Source organism: Elgaria multicarinata, chromosome 19 (assembly GCF_023053635.1).
Source record: "Elgaria multicarinata webbii isolate HBS135686 ecotype San Diego chromosome 19, rElgMul1.1.pri, whole genome shotgun sequence".
Classification (NCBI taxonomy): Eukaryota; Metazoa; Chordata; class Lepidosauria; order Squamata; family Anguidae; genus Elgaria; species Elgaria multicarinata.
Genome location: NC_086189.1, coordinates 14,356,254 through 14,375,151, shown reverse-complemented (window position 1 = coordinate 14,375,151; position 18,898 = coordinate 14,356,254). Strand labels below are relative to the sequence as shown.

Here is an 18,898-nt window from a genome sequence, read left to right as displayed (position 1 = left end):
CAGTTAAAAAAAAACATCTCAGCATATGCTGTTAAGTGCCTGGGAGAAGAGAAAAGTCTTGACCTGGTGCCGAAAAGATAACAATGTTGGCGCCAGGAGAGCCTCGCCGGGGAGATCATTCCATAATTGGGGGCCACCACTGAAAAGGCCCTCTCCCTTGTTGCCATCCTCCGAGCATCCCTCGGAGGAGGCACTCGGAGGAGGACCTTAGACGTTGAGCACAGTGGATGGGTAGGTTCGTGTCGGGAGAGGCGTTCCGTCAGGTGTTGCAGTCCCAAGCTGGGTAAGGCTTTATAGGTTTAAATCAGCACCTTGAATTGGGCTCTTCTGTTTCCAATAGATTGTTTGCTGCGAAATGCAGTGGATGCATGGAGAAAATTGCCCCGACAGAATTTGTGATGAGAGCCCTGGAATGCGTCTACCACTTGAGCTGCTTCTGCTGCTGCGTCTGCGAACGGCAGCTAAGGAAAGGCGACGAATTTGTGCTGAAGGAAGGACAGCTACTCTGCAAGAGCGACTACGAAAAGGAGAAGGATTTGCTCAGTTCCGTCAGCCCCGACGACTCAGATTCAGGTGAGCCCTCCCAAACCCAACCGGATTATAATTTAGCAACCAGCAAAGGTGCATTTAAAATTGATGGATGGATGGATTGATTGATTGCATTGCATTTCTATACCGCCCAATAGCTGGAGCTCTCTGGGCGGTTCACCAAAATTAAAAACATTCAAAGTATAAAAGCAGTATAAAACCATAATATAAAATACAATATAAAAGCCCAACCAGGATAAAATCCGCAGCGGTGCAGAAATATAAATTTAAAATACACATTTAAAACAGCAAAGTTAGAATTAAATGTATAGACTGTGAAAATGCTGAGAGAATAAAGAGGTCTTCACATGGCATCTGAAAGAATGTAGTGTAGGTGCCAAGCGAACCTCCTTAGGGAGCTCATTCCGCAGCCGGGGTGCCACAGCAGAGAAGGCCCTTATCCTCCTGGTAGCCACTTGCCTCACTTCCTTTGGCAGGGGCTCGCGGAGAAGGGACCCTGGTTGCATAGAAAAGGGAATTTCAGCAGGTGTCATTTGTGTATATGGAGAACCTGGTGAAATTCCCTCTTCATCACAACAGTTAAAGCTGCAGGAGCTATACTAGAGTGACCAGATTTAAAAGACGGCAGGGCACCTGCAGCTTGAACTGTTGTGATGAAGACGAAATTTCCCCAGGTTCCCCATATATACAAATGACACCTGCTGAAATTCCCTTTTCAATACAATGGTTAAAGATACAGGAGCCCTGTCCTCCTTTTCATAGGGTCACCCTAGCGTCGACTGGAAAACTGGAATTTGAGAGACCCACGTAGCCCAAGCCAGGGGAGCGGGGTGCCAGAAAGGAGAGACGATATTTTGGCAATGACCTAATAGCCAAACTAAAAAGAAGGACTTCTTCACACAGCGCATAGTTGAACTATGGAATTTGCTGCCACAAGATGTAGTGATGGCCACCAATTTGGATGGCTTTCAAAGGGGGTTGGATCAATTCCTGGAGGAGAAGGCTATCAGTGGCTACCAATCCTGATGGCTTCAGTACCAGAGGCAGTAAGCCTATATACACCAGTTGCTGAGGAACATGGGTGGGAGGGTGCTGTTGCACCATGTCCTGCCTTGTTGGTCCCTGGCCGACAGCTGGTTGTCCACTGTGTGAACAGAATGCTGGACTAGATGGACCCTTGGTCTGATCCAGCAGGGCACTTCTGATGTTCTTGTGTTCTTAAAAGTCACCTAGGAACATCCCCGAACACTGAATGGGGTGGAGGTGGGATTTCAAGTAAGGAACCAGGAATGTGATACCATGTTTGTTGAACACAAATTCTATTTGTTAGCATGAGAGAGAGAGAGAGAGAGAGAGAGAGAGAGAGAGAGAGAGAGAGAGAAGGAAAGCTTATTTGAGGACTTGGTTCTTGCAAGGGCAAGTGAAATCCAAATAACCTTATGATCTGATCATGCATTAGTGGTTAGTAATGGGGAAATCCTGGCTTCTATGCCACAGGTTTATGAGTGTGTGTATATATTTCTTTTTCCTGGTTAAAATAACATCTGCATCCACATCGATGTCTGCGGCCCAAATTTATGATCCACAGCAATCGAAAGAGACCTCTTTAATCTGGACTGAATGTGGCTCGTGGCTTTTCACTCCAAAACCATCAATAATTATCTTCTGGCACACTAGCTATTAGAGAACTCTGGACATGCTGAGGGATTATCTTTTTTTAAGATGTAGCCTAATAATAATAATAATAATAATAATAATAATAATAATAATAATAGCAACGGCAACCTCATTTTTCATCCCTGAACTCAATTCACAGTGTGTGTTTTGTTTTAATTATAGCTGACATGAGTAACTCTTCCAGAAGTCATTTTTAAAGAAAAGAGACCTCCAGCAAAACCATCCTATCACCCTCCCACCACAGAAAAAAAGGAGGGGGGGTAGAAAGTGGGCTGCATTAATAGATAATAAAAATTAAGCAGAAAGAAATTAAGAGAAAATGGATAATGTTTTTCTCCCTCTCCCCTAATTCATCCAGTGGAATGGCTGGGCAGTTTTCCAGAAAGGCAGAAGAAAAAGTACTCCTCCACGCAACACAGAATTAACTTTTGGAACTCCTTGCCACAAGAAGTGGTGATGGCCGCCAGCTTAGATGCTTTTAACAGAGGGCTAGAGACATTCAAGGGAGAGGAGAGGTCTGTGAATGTCTATGGCGTTATGGAACCTCCACACCTAGAACCAGTCTATGTCTGGATTCCAATTTTTGGAGGGGGGGAAAAAACACTTTTAGCTTTCCCAGAAGCATAAGAACGTAAGAAGAGCCATGCTGGATCAGAACAAGTGTTTATCTGGTCCAGCATTAATCTGTTGACCAGGGAATCACAAGCAGGACACCTTGCTACCCATGTTCCCCAACAACTGGTGTACATAGGCTTACTGCCTCTGAAACTGGGGGTAGCACATAGCCATAAGGACTACTAGCCATTGATAGCCTTCTCCTCCAGGAATTTCTCCAACCCTCTTTTAAAACCATCCCAGGTGACCATCACTACATCTTGTGGTAGCCAATTCCATAGTTTAACAATTCACTATGTGAAGAAGTTCTTCCTTTCATATGAATATCCCACCCATCAGCTTCATGGGATGACCCCTTTGAGTTCTAGTATTATGAGAGAGGGAGAAAAATGTCTCCCTATCTACATTCTTTATACCATGCATAATTTTGTACACCTCTGTCATGTCTCTCCTTGACCTCCTTTTTTCCAAGGGAAAAAAATCCCATCATGGAATCATTGAACAGTAGAGTTGGAAGGGGCCTATAAGTCCATCGAGTCTAACCCCCCTGCTCAGTGCAGGAATCCCCATCAAAGCATCCCGGACCAATGGCTGTCCAGATGCATCTTGAAGGCCTCTAGTGTGGGAGAGCCCATGACTTCCCTAGGTCATTGGTTCCATTGTCGTACTACTCTTAACAGTCACGAAGTTTTTCCTGATGTCCAGCTGGAATCTGGCTTCCTGTCACTTGAGCCCATAAGTCTGTGTCCTGCACTCTGGGAGGATCGAGAAGAAATCCTGGCCCTCCTTTGTGTGACAACCTATCAAGTCCTTGAAGGGTGCTCTCATGTCTCCCCTCAATCTTCTCTTCTCCAGGCGAAACATGACCAGTTCTTTCAGTCTCTCCTCATAGGGCTTTGTTTCCAGACCCCTGATCATCCCTTTTGCCCTCCTCTGAACCCCCTCCAGCTTGTCTGCCTCCTTCTTGAAGTGTGGTGCCCAGAACTGGACGCAGTACTCAAGACGAGGCCTAACCAGTGCCGAATGGAGGGAAACCATGGATAGCCTTCTACTCCAGGAATATATCCAATTTAAAGCCATCCAAGTTGGTGGTCATCTCGCATCTTCCTATGTTCTTCTGATGGCAGGGTTAACACATTGAATTGGTGTGTGTGTGTGTGTGTGTTTAATCCACCAACAGTTAAAAGTGATGATGAGGACGGGGATGTCAAACCCACCAAAGGACAAGCAAACCCAGGGAAAGGTGGTGACGATGGGAAGGATCCGAGGAGACCCAAGCGGCCACGGACGATACTCACGACACAGCAGAGAAGAGCTTTCAAAGCTTCTTTCGAAGTATCTTCCAAGCCTTGCAGGAAGGTAGGCCTTTAGGCGGACACCCCCTCCCAATGCTGACACGCGGTCATTAACAATCCACGCCATTGCACTCTCCTGATACAGTGGCAAAGCATATGCGTTGACTACAGCGTCCATCCCCAGCAACGCCAGGTCACAGAGCAGGGAAGGACCCAGGCGAGCTGCTGCCAATCACCACGCTTCTCCAACCTCTTGCCTTCCGCTTCAACTCCCATCAGACTGCACGGCCAATGGTTAGGAATTCTGGGAGTTGTAGTCCAAAGCATCTGGAGGGCACCAGGTCAGAGAAGGTTCAAGTGGACTATAGTAGGCTAGGTAGACCAACAGTCTAAAGGCATGTCTACACCACACAGGGCCGGGCAAAGCTAGTAATAGGCCCGGGCCAGATGGGAAATGTAGGCCCCACTTCAAACTGTTCATTAAGTATTTTTTAATCTGTTCTAAATCCATATGAACTAGAACGATTTATAAAAAAGGTCATGGCAAGCATTTTAATTCAAGATGTATATAAGACATCACTTCTTCACATTCAGAGCTACTTTGTAACAAATCTTTACCAAATAATCCCCCTTTGCCTCTACCAGGGGCATTTGGAGTACCCCCCCCCTTTAGATCATAGGACCATGCCAACTGGCCCCACTGGGCCCCCCTCTGTCCAGCTCTGATACCGCGTGATACCCTGGGGATTGTCCCGGGATCGTCCCTGTATGTCCACATGATGCAAAGGGGATCCTGGGAGCAGGGAGGGAAGAACCCTCCATTTCCCCAAGATATTGCCATGCCCTTTATTTGCGGCTTTTCCCCGCAGTCCTGGGATGATCCCGAGGACCGCGGGTGGTGTGGCCAGCAGGCCCAGCTTCTTTCCTCTTCCCCGCGAGTAGCGGGGGTCATCTGAGGGAAAGAGCCGAGATGGGAAGAGTCCAGGGCCATCGGGGGTGAGGTGGAAGGCGTAGTTGGACCTTTTCTTTTTTTTAAATAAAATGGCGGGCGCAACGTCCTCCTTCCTCCCTGGACGTCGTGCGCCATGTGTGGACGCAGGGGGAGGATCTCGCGATCAGCATATTGCGAGATCCTCCCCCCTCCCTCCCAGATCGCCGGGAGGTGTAGACATGCCCTAAGACAACTTCATGATGTCCAACTGGACTTTCTTTGGCTAAACCCATATAGCTTTCCATGCTGTTCAGTCCTCAGCACCTGCAAGGAGGCTGCTCCACCTGGAAGGGCTCAAGATGCTGCTGCCAACCAGAGCAGACAATACTGAGCGAGAAGAACCAATGGCCTCGCTTGGTCTGAGGCAGTTTCAGATGTACCAGTGGAGGCTGGGAGCTCCGATGTCAGGTGGTGAATCCGCCCTGAGTTTCAGTCAGGTGCTTCATTAGATCGATGGTAACAAACTGGCCATGATTCAGTGGCAGAGTATAGGATTTGCATGAATGAAGGATCCAGATTCAAATCCCGACATCCCCATTTAAAGAGATATTTCCTGGGATTCTGGAAGCTTTTGGGGCTGAGGAGTGAGATACAATAAATAAATAAATATCACATTATTTGATGCCTTGAACTCCAGTCTCATGCCTTCTACGCTCCCATAAAGCACAGACCCTTTTCTTTAGACCAGAGGTTTGCCAGAGCTAATCTGGGCATTTCATTGGATTGCAGCAACCTTCAGTTTCATCTGCATAACCTATTTCAACCTTTTGCTTCTCCTGCAGGTTAGGGAGACGCTAGCAGCTGAAACCGGACTCAGCGTTCGAGTTGTCCAGGTGTGGTTTCAGAATCAAAGAGCAAAGGTATGATTCTGGCTCAAAAAGACAGAATGAAGCCATAAATATAAAAATAGAGTCACAGTGGCTGCAGATTGGGATGTGAAACACAAAAGCACCCTCTTCTATTTTTATTTTATTTTAAAATTAAATATATATATATATTATTTTCCATCATTTTATACAGCCATTTTAAGCTCCCCTCCAGATCCATCTGAGGTTTTGCTAGAAAATTGCTTCTAATTTTGCTTTAGGTGAAATGTTGTTGCCAACTTGAGCCGTTTTGAAAAGCTATGGCTTATAAGCAGAAGGAGAGGAGTGTGGTGCAGTGGTTAGTGTTGGACTGGGAATTGGGAGATCCAGGTTCTAATCCCTCTTCGGCCATGGAAGCTCATTATTTATTTATTTATTTATTTATTTATTACATTTATATTCCGCCCCATAGCCGAAGCTTTCTGGGCAGTTTACAAAAGTTAAAAACAGTGAACATTTAAGTATACAAAATTTAAAACCATCAAAAATATATTAAAAAAAAACAGTATCCATTTAAACAATAACAGTTCTGGGATCCATTAAAAAACAAACGAACTCAGCATATGTTGTTAAATACTGTTAAATGCCTGGGAGAAGAGAAAAGTCTTGACCTGGCGTCGAAAAGATAACAGTGTTGGTGCCAGGCGAGCCTCATTGGGGAGATCATTCCATAATTGAGGGGCCACCACTGAAAAGGCCCTCTCCCTTGTTGCCATTGTCAATAGGTAACTGTGGGCCAGTCACAGAGGGCATGTCTACACCACAAGGGTGTAGGGGGAGGATTGCGGACTTACCAGCTTCCGTGATCCTCCCTGGTTGTCCAGATGGTCATGCGGCATGCCGGTTTCCGCCTCCTCACGTTTACTCGCAAGGAAGCAGGAATAAGCTGGAACGGCCGCCCACACCTCCCGCAATCTCAGGATGATCCCGAGACAGCAGGAAAAAATCAGGCTCTTCAAATACTTTAAAGGTTGTCACACAGAGGAGGGCCAGGATCTCTTCTCGATCCTCCCAGAGTGCAGGATATGGAATAACGGGCTCAAGTTAAAGGAAGCCAGATTCCAGCTGGACATCAGGAAAAACTTCCTGACTGTTAGAGCAGTACGACAATGGAACCAGTAACCTAGGGAGGTTGTGGGCTCTCCCACACTAGAGGCCTTCAAGAGACAGCTGGACAAGCATCTGTCGGGGATGCTTTAGGGTGGATTCCTGCATTGTGCTGGGGGTTGGACTCGATGGCCTTATAGGCCCCTTCCAACTCTACTATTCTATGATTCTATGATTCTATGAGATGACATATGTGGGTCTGCCCTTCCCCTGCCTGGTGCCCTCCAGATTGTTTGAACTACAACTCCCAGTGTTCTTGAACGTTGACCATGCCGGTGGGCACCAGATTTGGGGAAGGATGATGTAGATTGTTGTGTGGGGATAAATCCCTCCCGTCGAGGTGCAAACATTTATTCCAGGTCCCCTTTTCTTTCCCAGATGAAGAAACTGGCCCGGCGGCATCAACAGCAGCAGGAGCAGCAGAATTCACAGCGGCTAGGTCAAGGTGAAGCCACAGTTGTCACGTGGATGGGACCTTTGGGGTTGATGGGGGTTTTGTCCAGGTTACCTACCTTTTCCGGTTCCATTACATCATTTCTGAGTGGGTGGCCCCCACAATGCAGAATATTCAAGGTGGGGATCCAGGATATAATTATACAAAACATATATCTGAAAGAAACCTTTGTGTCATGAACTTGAGAATTGGCTTTAAGTAGGGATGGAGGGTCCCCATGTCGCCAGGTGCTCATGAACCTCCGCTGGCTGGCCGGCCCTGTTGGCCTCCCTAGCCGAGCTACTATGCGGTCCGCACATGCCCAGTGAGCACCCAGCCGCCACCTGACCCCCTCAGCAAGCTGCCATTTTGCTTAAAAACAGCAACTCGTGTTTTTTCCAGGAATGTAATGTTGCATATTTATGGACCATTTACACCATTCTAAACAAGGCACCTAATACACACCCCTCTCTCTCTGATATGTCTTCTTCCTCTTCTTTCTTTCTTTAAATTTGGGGGAGGGTCTTTAAACGGAGGAGATGAGTTGGCTGCTTGTTTAGTGGGAGAAAATAGCTTAGCATAAATATGCACACACTAGGGTGACCCTATGGAAAGGAAGGCAGGGCTCCTGCATCTTTAACAATTGCGTAGAAAAGGGAATTTCAGCAGGCGTCATTTGTATGCATGCAGCACCGGGTGAAATCCCCTCTTCATCACAATAGTTTTAGATTTAAGAACCCCTGCCCTCTTTTGTATCTGGTCAAGAGGGCAGGGCTCCTGCAGCTTTAACTGTTGTGATGAAGAGGGAATTTCACCAGGTGCTGCATGCTTAACAAGACACCTGCTGCAATTCCCCTTTCAATACAACTGTTAAAGATACAGAAGCCCTGTCCTCTTTTCCATATGGTTACCCTAAGAGACAGGAGCCCTGTCCTCCTTCCCATATGGCTACCCTAACACACACACATAAGAACATCAGAAGTGCCTTGCTGGATCAGGCTGAGGGTCCATCTAGTCCAGCACTCTGTTCACACAGTGGCCGACCAGCCATCGGCCAGGGATGAACAAGCAGGACATGGTGCAACAGCACCCTCCCGCCCATGTTCCCCAGCAACTGGTGCACACAGGCTTACTGCCTCAAATACTGGAGATAGCATGCAACCATCAGGGCTAGTAGCCATTGATAGCCTTTGACTTCAGAACATACACACACTATCAATACAAGGTAAATGTGGGGTTGGGAACCCTGGGTTTGCCCCATAACATGGGACCCTGCCCTAATCCAATGGGTGAGGATAAAATTACTGGCTCCTTGCGCCCTGCCAGATTCAAAATATGGTGCATGTTAAAAACTAATCCCCAGCCAGGACTCTGAACACACAAGGAAAAAGGATTCCCAGCCAACCAGCCAGACCTCCTGGCCTTCCCACACTGTGGCTCCTTTCCCATGGCAATTCCATTGTGTTCTTATCTGCTCTGGCCATGTTGGCACCCAGTGGCGTCAGCCAGGGTTGGCACACGGTTGCGGCGGAGACTGGACAAACCCAGGCCTCCGCCCCAAAGAGCTTGCAACACACGACTTCAAGCGAGGCTGCAACATCAACCGCTGCATATGCATGAGCGATGCAAGAGTCAGCAGACGGGCGTTACTTCACGTCGGAGTCGAAGGCCAGGATCGTGGGAGTGGATTTCAAGGAAACAATTAGCAAATCCGTATTCCGCCCTGGCTGAACTAAACGCTCCTTTCCATTCAGCCTCCTGATGGTTTTGAAAGACTGTGGTCTTGGGGAGAGGAGTGGGTGGAGAATGAGGGTTATTCTTTGGCAGAATCAGATCAAATCCAGGTTCTAAAACTGATATAGAAACTCAAGGGTTGGGTGCTAGGAATGGGACGCCTAGGAGTTGGTAGTAGCTTCAAAAGCATTTGGGCCAATCGAGAGAGAGAGAGAGAGAGAGAGAGAGAGAGAGAGAGAGAGAGAGAGAGAGAGAGAGTTTTATATACAACTGGACAAATGTCTCCCTTCGTTCATGGAGTCATTTATCGCCTGCAATCAGGGTGGGGGGAATTTACGACGGCTTTTGGGCTCAGTTCTAAGGATTCTCCAGGAAGGTAATAGTCGTACTAGGTGGCTGAGGGTTTTCTTCTCTTTCTCCCACCCCACCCCACCCCACCCTACCCCCACCTTTACCCCAACACCTCCCACCGCTTCCAATGTCTGCTTTTTCTGCTCTGACCCATCCAACTGCATTCCTGGGACAGAATGGCTGGTTGTTCAGGAGGTGTTTTAACCCCACCCCACCCACCAAAATTAATGAAAAGACTACTTGGCCAAATATTGAATATTCATCATTTCCCTGAAAGAATCCTGGCAATTGGAGTTTGGAGCAGATGCCAAGAATTGGCTATCTAATGAGAGAATGGAGGGACTACTGCAACCTTCTTCTCACTGGCCTTCCTTCTTCTCACATCAGTTCGTTGGTTTCTGTTCACCACTCTGCTACTAAGATCATCTTCTTGGCTCACTGCTCTGACCAAGTTACTCCACTTCTGAAATTGCTTCATTGGCTTCCAATACACCTCAGAGTCCAATATAAACTTCTCCTGTTGACCTACAAAGCTTTTCACAGTCTAGCTCCTTCCCCTCTTTCCTCTCTCATCTCACACCATTGCCCCACTCGTGCTCTTCGCTCCTCAGATGCCATGTTTCTCACCTGCCCAAGGGTCTCTCCTTCCCTTGCTCAGCTTCGTCCATTTTCTTCAGCTGCCCCTTACGCCTGGAACGCTCTTCCAGAACATTTGCGAACTACAAGTTCAATCGTAGTTTTTAAAGCTCAGCTAAAAACTTTTCTTTTTCCTAAAGCTTTTAGAACTTGATTTTGTTCTGGCTTTTATACTGTTAGTTTTACTCTACCCTGTGCTTGTTCGGTGCATTCTCTTCCCCTTCTTATTGTTTTATTATGATTCTATTGGAATGTAAGCCTATGCGGCAGGGTTTTGCTATTTTATTGTTTTACTCTGTACAGCACCATGTACACTGATCGTGCTAAAAAAATAAATAACAGACAGATTAGACTGGGCCCGTTCAGATGACACGCTAAACCAGGGTTAGGATGCTAACCCTTTTGCAGCAAGTGGTTAGTGAGCATATTTAAACTGTGGTTATGTAGCCACCATGGTTAGGAATGGTTCACACAACACACTACACCATAGTTCACACAACACGCTAAGCCATAATGTTTCACTCGAAACACTTAACCATGCATTCAAGAGGCAGCTGGACAGCCATCTGTCAGGGATGCTTTAAGGTGGATTCCTGCATTGAGCAGGAGGTTGGACTAGATGGCCTTAGAGGCCCCTTCCAATTCTACTATTCTATGATTCTATGATAATTTAGTGTGTTGTCTGAACAGGATCATTGTCTGACACTGCTGAACTTTCTTTTCATGCCTACCTCTATCAAATTTGTATTTCCGGCCAGGGCAGAGGAGAGAAATACTTAAAACCCCATTAACTGAACAAATTATCACTTTTTAAAAATCCTGTTCACTGTCCTTTGTCCAATTGCTGCTATTTAAGGATTTGTTTCCTTCCTCCTGTGATCCCAGCCAACTAGGGATCCTTTGGTTTGACACCACAATGCTATGTAGCCCATCAGTTTTGGCTTCATGCTGACATCATTGAGGGCCATGTTTCCTGGTCAGAACACAAACCTAGCCCATCAGGGAGCGTATTGTGAATGTGATAGTGACCAAGGGCAAAATGTGACGACTTTCATCCCTTTTTTTCAGTCTTCCCCCAAATCACCAAATTGTGGGGAGTGATGTTATTTGACAATGATGAAAATGTTTGTGAAAATTGCCTTTTGGCTGACCCGTAACAGTAGTGCATAAGAACATAAGAAATGCCAGGCTGGATCAGACCGAGTGTCCATCTAGTCCAGGGCCAGCTCTATATGAAGCAGGATATGACACTTTGAAAATGGTTTGAAAACTGCATATGGAGTGTGTCCGGGACCCCAACAGGTCACTACAGTTATAAACTGTTTTAAAGCAGTAGTGTAGATCCTGTCCAGCACTCGGTTCACATAGTGGCCAACCAGCTGTTGACCAGGGACCCACAAAACAGAAAATGGTGCAACAGCACCCTCCTACCCATGTTCCCCAGCAACTGCTGCATATAGGCTTACTGCCTCGAATGCTGGAGATACCACACAACCATCAGGACTAGTAGCCATTGATAGCCTTCTCCTCCAGGAATTTATCCAACCCCCTTTTAAAGCCGTCCAAATGCGTGGCCATCACGACATCTTGTGGTAGTGAGTTCCATAATTTAACTCTGTGCTGTGTGAAGGACTTCCTTTTATTTGTCCTGGATCTCCCACCACTCAGCCTCCTGGGATGACCCCATTGGGTTCTAGTATTATGGGAGAGGGATAAAAATGTCTCCCTGTCCACATTCTCCACACCAACCTCAAAGGCTGAGCGTGGGGCAATTTCAGGGGATTTCACTGAAGAAACATTCAATGAAGGTCAGTTGTCTTTCCTTGCAGAAGTCATGTCCAACCGAATGGAAGGGATGATGACGTCTTACACACCGCTAGCGCCGCAGCAGCAGCAGATAGTAGCGATGGACCAGAGCACCTACGCCACGGACCCTTTCCAGCAAGGTCTCACCCCACCACAAATGCCAGGTGACCACATGAACCCCTATGGTAAGATTCACTGGGAAGTGTATCCGAATTGGACCACCAAGGCTTCTGTCTAGGATTGAGGACTCAAAAGGTCCCCTATAACCTTTAGATCCTGGTAGGGTATAGGGGTGATTTGAATCAGATGTTATTATTATTCCCGTTAGATTTCATCCATCTATCTCTGGCTCATATCAGTCCCACATGTGTTCATTGATAAGTCTGTACCATCCTGTTTCCACGTTAATCTGCAGATATTTTTATTCATTCCACTCGAAAAGTCAACTTTAAAGGTGTAGTTCTGAACATGTGTATTTGGCTCACAAAATACTCATTTCTAAACATATTGTCTCTCCATTATACACACTTCCAGACATATTTTACCCTAAAACACTATATATATATATATATATATATATATATATATATATATATATATTTCGATATGTTTTTTGAGAGGGAACCTGCGTCGCAAAATTCGGAGACATGCGAAATCCGAATCAGAACTGTGCTCCATTCTGCACGCTGTTTCTGGAAATTTTGGATCTGGTTGGTTCACTTCAAAATGTGGCCCAAACGAAATCCGTGAATGTCTCTACTTTCACCAGGGACCAGCAGAGAGAATGAGAAGCTCTAGTTAGTCTCTGGAAGCTTTTTCTTCCCTCCCTGCCTAACAGAATGAACCCTGTTATTTTGCACAGCATTTCAAAACAAAGAAGGTGGTGCCCTCTGTTGCATCTGGTCATGAGGACAGGGCTCCTGCAGCTTTAATTGTTGCGATCAGGAGGGAATTTCACCAGGCGCTGCATGCATACAAATGACACCTGCTGAGATTCTCTTTTCTATGAAACTATTAAAGATACAGGAGCCCTGTCCTCCTTTCCGTATGGTCACCCTAAAACATAATTTAACTGGTTTAAGAGTCATTCCAACTCCCTAGGGAAGGAACCCTGAGGATATTTGCTCTGTGGGGGGATTGGGGGCTTGAGAGCTTCAAAATGAATCCTTGACACTTGCACTAAACTCCAATTTCCAGGATTCCTGAGGTGGGAGGTTGTGGAGAGCCATTAAACTGAGCTAAAACTACCGGGAGTAGTCGAGATACATGCATCATCCTCTGGGGAGAAAGGACAAATTCCGGGACCTCAATAACCTGTCTTTCCCCTACCACATCAGACAGAGAGCCGAATCAGATGTGGTTTGGCAAAGGCGCCAAGTTATTCTCTTGCTTGCAGAAACTCCTTGGCATGCAAATTGACAACAGCCCTTATCTCCTCACAACAACCATGTGTGGGGTGTAACATTAAGAATCCCAATCAGCCGATGAATTGTTTGCGGCTGGAAGAACGCAAGAGATTTAAAAGCTGCCTTAGTCAGCCAAACACGGATCTCCTCTCTGTATCCCACACTGAGGCCGTAGCTAGACAGGACATTATCCCGGGGTGATCCCCAGGATCGTCCCTGTGCGTCCACATGACGCATGGGGGATCCCAGGATCAGGGAGGGATGATCTTCCCTTGCCCCGCGATCTCGCCCTACGCTTCGGCCCCGGATTTTCCGCAGCCCCAGGCTGAGCCCGAGGGAAAGGTCCCCTTACATCACCATTACATCTTGAGCTTCCTATCTTTAGGTGAGCATTCCTTATTCCAGGATATCCGTTATTTTGATTATTATTTTTTAAATCATCACAAAAAGTTATTCATAAAACTCTTGCAGACTACGGGTTTAATTATTATTTATACAGTGCTTATAGCATTGGAAGCCTCGTGTGGCGCAGAGCGGTAAAGCAGCAATTTCTGCAGCTGAAACTCTCCCCACGGCCTGAGTTCGATCCCAGCGGAAGCTGGTTTCAGGCAGCCGGCTCGGGTCGACTCAGCCTCCCATCCTCCCAAGGTCGGTAAAATGAGTACCCAGCTAGCTGGGGGAAAGGTAATCATGGCCGGGGAAGGCAACGGCAAACCACCCCGCTATAAGGCCTGCCAAGAAAACATCAGCGAAAGCTGGCATCCCTCCAAGGGTCAGTAATGACTCAGTGCTTGCACGAGAGGTTCCTTTCCTTTCCTATAGCATTGATAGTATGTGGAGCACTAAGCGCTCAGAGACATTGCCTCAAAGCAAGGCTGCGTTCCACCGATTTTCACCTGGCACAAATGACATCAAAGTGGAAATCGAAAAAGAAACATACTTTAAAGCTAATGGAAAGGAAAGCATGCTGGTAGTTACCACCCAAGCAACGAGCCATTATGGACCCTCGTTGTTTGCCGTCCTGCAACTGAATCAGCACAGATCTGCAGAGACCGAGGGGTTTTATTATTTATTATTAATATTTATTTATATAGCGCCATCAAGTTTTCATGGTGCTGTACAGAACATTTCTGTACATTTCCCCACATGTAGACACACACAAATGCGCTCTTGCCTACTTCAGCTGCTAGTGCTAATCTAAAGCCTCCCTGAGCGCTATTACTTACTACCTACCTACGAGGGAAGGTTACATCAACTGGGATTGTTTAGCTTGGAGAAAAGGAGGTTAAGGGGAGACGGGATAGAGGTGGACAAAATTATGCACGGTATTGGGAATGTGGCCAGGGAGACATTTTTCTCCCTCTCTCAAAATAGTAGAACCCGGGGTCATCCCATGAAACTGATGGGTGGGAGATCCAGGACAAATAAGAGGAAGTCCTTCTTCACACAGTGCATAGTTACGTTATGGAACTCACTACCACAGGATGTGGTGATGGCCACCAATGTGGATAGCTTCAAAAGGGGGTTGGATAAGTTCCTGGAGGTGAAGGCTATCAATGGCTACTAGCCCTGGTGGTTGTGTGCTATCTCCAGTATTCGAGGCAATAAGCCTGTGTGCACCAGTTGCTGGGGAACATGGGTGGGAGGGTGCTGTTGCACCATGTCCTGCTTCTTCATCCCTGGCCGATGGCTGGTTGGCCACTGTGTGAACAGAGTGCTGGACTAGATGGACCCTTGGTCTGATCCAGCAGGGCTCTTCTTTATGTTCTTATGTTCTTACCTTGTAGCATCATGGACACCCATCTTATTTTTATTTCTTTGTTAAATGGGAGGGGGAAAACCTCTACCACTAAATTTGGTGCCATGCTGGGGCCGACGACTGCATACTCACTGAGTGCTCCGTGTTGCCCAGCCCTGGTTTAAACCTTCAGTTAGAAACCAATAAAAGCTGAGTAGAATAAGAATTTCACTGCCCTCTTAAATGACATTAGGAAGGGGCTAGTCTCACCTCATTTGGGAGGGGATTTCATAACCATGGTGCAGCCACAGAAAAGACCTTGTCTCACATTCCCACCCACCATATTTTATGTATTTATTTATTTATTGCATTTCTATACTGCTCAATAGCCAAAGTCTCTGGGCGGCTAACAAAAATTAAAACCATCAAATACAAATCAAGGAAAAGAAAGGAAAGGAACCTTTCGTGAAAGCACTGAGTCATTACTGACTCTTGGAGGGACGCCAGCTTTCGCTGACGTTTTCTTGGCAGGCCTTATAGTGGGGTGGTTTGCTGTTGCCTTCCCCAGCCGTGATTACCTTTCCCCCAGCTAGCTGGGTACTCATTTTACCGACCTCAGAAAGATGGAAGGCTGAGTCGACCCGAGCCGGCTGCCTGAAACCAGCTTCCGCTGGGATCGAACTCAGGCCGTGGGGAGAGCTTCGGCTGCAGAAACTGCTGCTTTACCACTCTGCGCCACACGAGACGCTATAAATCAAACCACACTATAAAAAACACAATATAAAAGCACAACCAGGATAAGACTGAGCAGCAATGCAGAGATTTATACAGACTTAAAATACAGATTTAAAACAGCAAAGTTAAAAGACTAAGATGGTGAACTGTAAAAAAAAATACTGGGGAAAAATAAAAAGGGCTTCGTCTGGTGTCGAAAAAAGTATAACGTAAGTGCCAGGCGAACCGCTCTAGAGAGCTCATTCCACAGTCAGGGTGCCACAACGGAGAAGGCCCTCCTCGTCGCCTTTCTGAAAATGATCTCAGCCTTCACACAGGCTCATACGGGAGGAAGCGTGTTTTCAGATATCCGGACCCTAGACAATTTAGAGATTTATGCATGAATTTATGCATGAATTTGGGCCCAGAAAGAACTGATTGGAAACAGTTGCCATGTGGTCTGAAAGGTGTACTGCATTTTGCACCAACTGCAATTTCCAAACACATTTGTAGGACACGTTGCAGCGATCTAATCTCTAGTTCTTTCCTAACCTAGTTCTCATGGTGTATAGCTTCTTATAACAATGTGTGCCAGGAAACCATGGCGTTATTTATGGGAATGAAAGGGCTTTCTTTCTGGATCTGATTAAAGATCTATCTAGTACATCAACCTGTGTCCAGCTGGGTCCAGGAGGTTGCAAACTCCTCCTTGAGGGAAAGGGAGTGGCATGGGCGCTTTAAAGGAGGCGGTTATTACGCCACTCCTGAAAAGAACCAACTTGGACCCAGAAGACTGCAACAGGTATAGGCCACCTGCTAATTTCAGCTACCTGGGCAAGGTGGGTGGTTGCTGGCCAACTCCAAGTGCTCTGAAATGAAATGGATTAACGAGATACCTTTCAATCGGGCTTCAGGCCTGGGTTTGGAACAGAACCTTTAGCCTCACACCTTTGGAATAAGTTCCTATCAGAAGCCCACCATGCTCTGCCATTGCAAGCTTTCAAGAAGGCCTTGAAAACTGTGGTTATTGCTACTCCCGTTGCTGCTGGTGGTTTTATTGTTTTTATTGCTATTTGATTGTGTTTATGTAGGGTGACCCTATGAAAAGGAGGACAGGGCTCCTGTATCTTTAACAGTAGCATAGAAAAGGGAATTTCAGCAGGTGTCATTTGTATGCTTCCAGCACTTGGTGAAATTCTCTCATCATGACAACAGTCAAAGCTGCAGGCGCCCTGCCCTCTTTCGTATCTGGTCACAAGGGCAGGACTCTTGCAGCTTTAACAGCTGTGACGAAGAGGGAATTCCACCAGGTGCTGCATGAAATTTCCTTTTCTATACAACTGATAAAGATACAGGAGCCCTGTCCTCCTTTTCGTATGGTCACCCGATGTTTATGTTTTTTATTGCTTTTAATATTTTAGCCGGTTTTATGTATGTTGTTGTTGTACGCCGCCTTGCAAGGGCTTCTACCCAGAAAGGCAGCCAAGAAATGTTTTAAATAAATAAATAAGTTGGTCGCCCTTTGAGATCACCTTTGCCGGGAGAGGGACAGGAGGTGCGATCCTATTGAGTTCCTTGGATCTTTCAGCAGCTTTCGATACCGCCAAGCATGGTATCCTTCAGGACAGGGTATATGGGCCAGGAGTTGGAGGTATTGCATTGCTCTGTCCTTTAGGAATTATACCATGGCGTGACACAGGAATCTATTTTATCCCCCATACCATTCAGCTTCTACATGAAACTACTTGGCAGGTTATCCAGAAGTATGGACTAAGGTGTCATCAATATGTGAATCACCTCCAGGTCTATCTCTGCTTTTCATCAAACTTAGCTGAGCCAGTGGGTGTTCTGAACCAGTCCCTGGACGCAGTAATTTATTTATTGTGCGATATGTGCGATATGGCTGCAAGAAAGGCAAATGCTATTTTGGGCTGCATTAATAAAGTATAGCTTCCAAATCACGTGAAGTACTGGTTCCTCTCTATTCAACCCTGGTTAGGCCTCATCTAGAGTATTGCGTCCAGTTCTGGGCTCCACAATTCAAGAAGGACGCAGATAAGCTGGAGCGTGTTCAGAGGAGGGCAACCAGGATGATCAGGGGTCTGGAAACAAAGCCCTATGAAGAGAGACTGAAAGAACTGGGCATGTTTAGCCTGGAGAAGAGAAGATTGAGGGGAGACATGTTAGCACTCTTCAAATACTTAAAAGGTTGTCACACAGAGGAGGACTAGGATCTCTTCTCAATCCTCCCAGAGTGCAGGACACAGAATAGCGGGCTCAAGTTAAAGGAAGCCAGATTCCAGCTGGACATCAGGAAAAACTTCCAGACTGTTAGAGCAGTACGACAATGGAATCAGTTACCTAGGGAAGTTGTGGGCTCTCCCACACTAGAGGCATTCAAGAGGCAGCTGGAGAACTATCTGTCAGGGATGCTTTAGGGTGGATTCCTGCATTGAGCAGGGGGTTGGACTCAATGGCCTTGTAGGCCCCTTCCGACTCTGCTATGCTATTATTCTATTTTCTTTATTGTAATGGCCTGGATGAGAGATACTAAACTGAGACTCAGTCCAGACAAGACGTAGGTACTGTTAGTGGACAGGTGGGACATCTAAGTGATGTTCAACCTGTCCTGGAAGGGGTTGTATTCCCCCTCAAGAATCAGTTTTGTAGTTTAGGGATTAATTTCATTTCTATATCTCTAATAGCTGAAGCTCCCTGGGCAGTTTACAGCAATTCATCACACAATAAAATACAGCATTAAAAATACAGCACAAAAATTTAAATATCCAAAATTTAAAACGACTTAGACAGCTAAAAACAGTTTCAATAAAATACTAGACCTGCTTAGACAATTAGCATAAATGCCTCCATCATATGCCATTAAATGCCTGGAAGTAGAGGGCAGTCTTGACCTGGTGCCAAAAGAATGACAACATTGGCGTGGGGGTGGGGGCTAAATGGGGAGCTCATTCCGTAGAGA

General features: G+C 46.3%; 1 protein-coding gene across 3 annotated transcripts in view; it reads left to right on the top strand.

Moving 5' to 3' along the window:
* Window positions 1-18,898, top strand: part of LMX1B (LIM homeobox transcription factor 1 beta) — a 200,176-nt gene that overhangs the window by 174,834 nt on the left and 6,444 nt on the right. The window contains exons 3-7 of one of the 3 annotated variants that reach the window (XM_063144554.1): window positions 341-573; window positions 4,022-4,200; window positions 5,910-5,987; window positions 7,479-7,545; window positions 12,087-12,245. In XM_063144554.1, coding sequence (XP_063000624.1) covers window positions 341-573; window positions 4,022-4,200; window positions 5,910-5,987; window positions 7,479-7,545; window positions 12,087-12,245 — 716 coding nt within the window. Of the gene's footprint in view, window positions 1-340; window positions 574-4,021; window positions 4,201-5,909; window positions 5,988-7,478; window positions 7,546-12,083; window positions 12,246-18,898 lie in introns of all 3 variants that reach the window. The other 2 variants (XM_063144555.1, XM_063144553.1) reach the window with 2 other exon arrangements.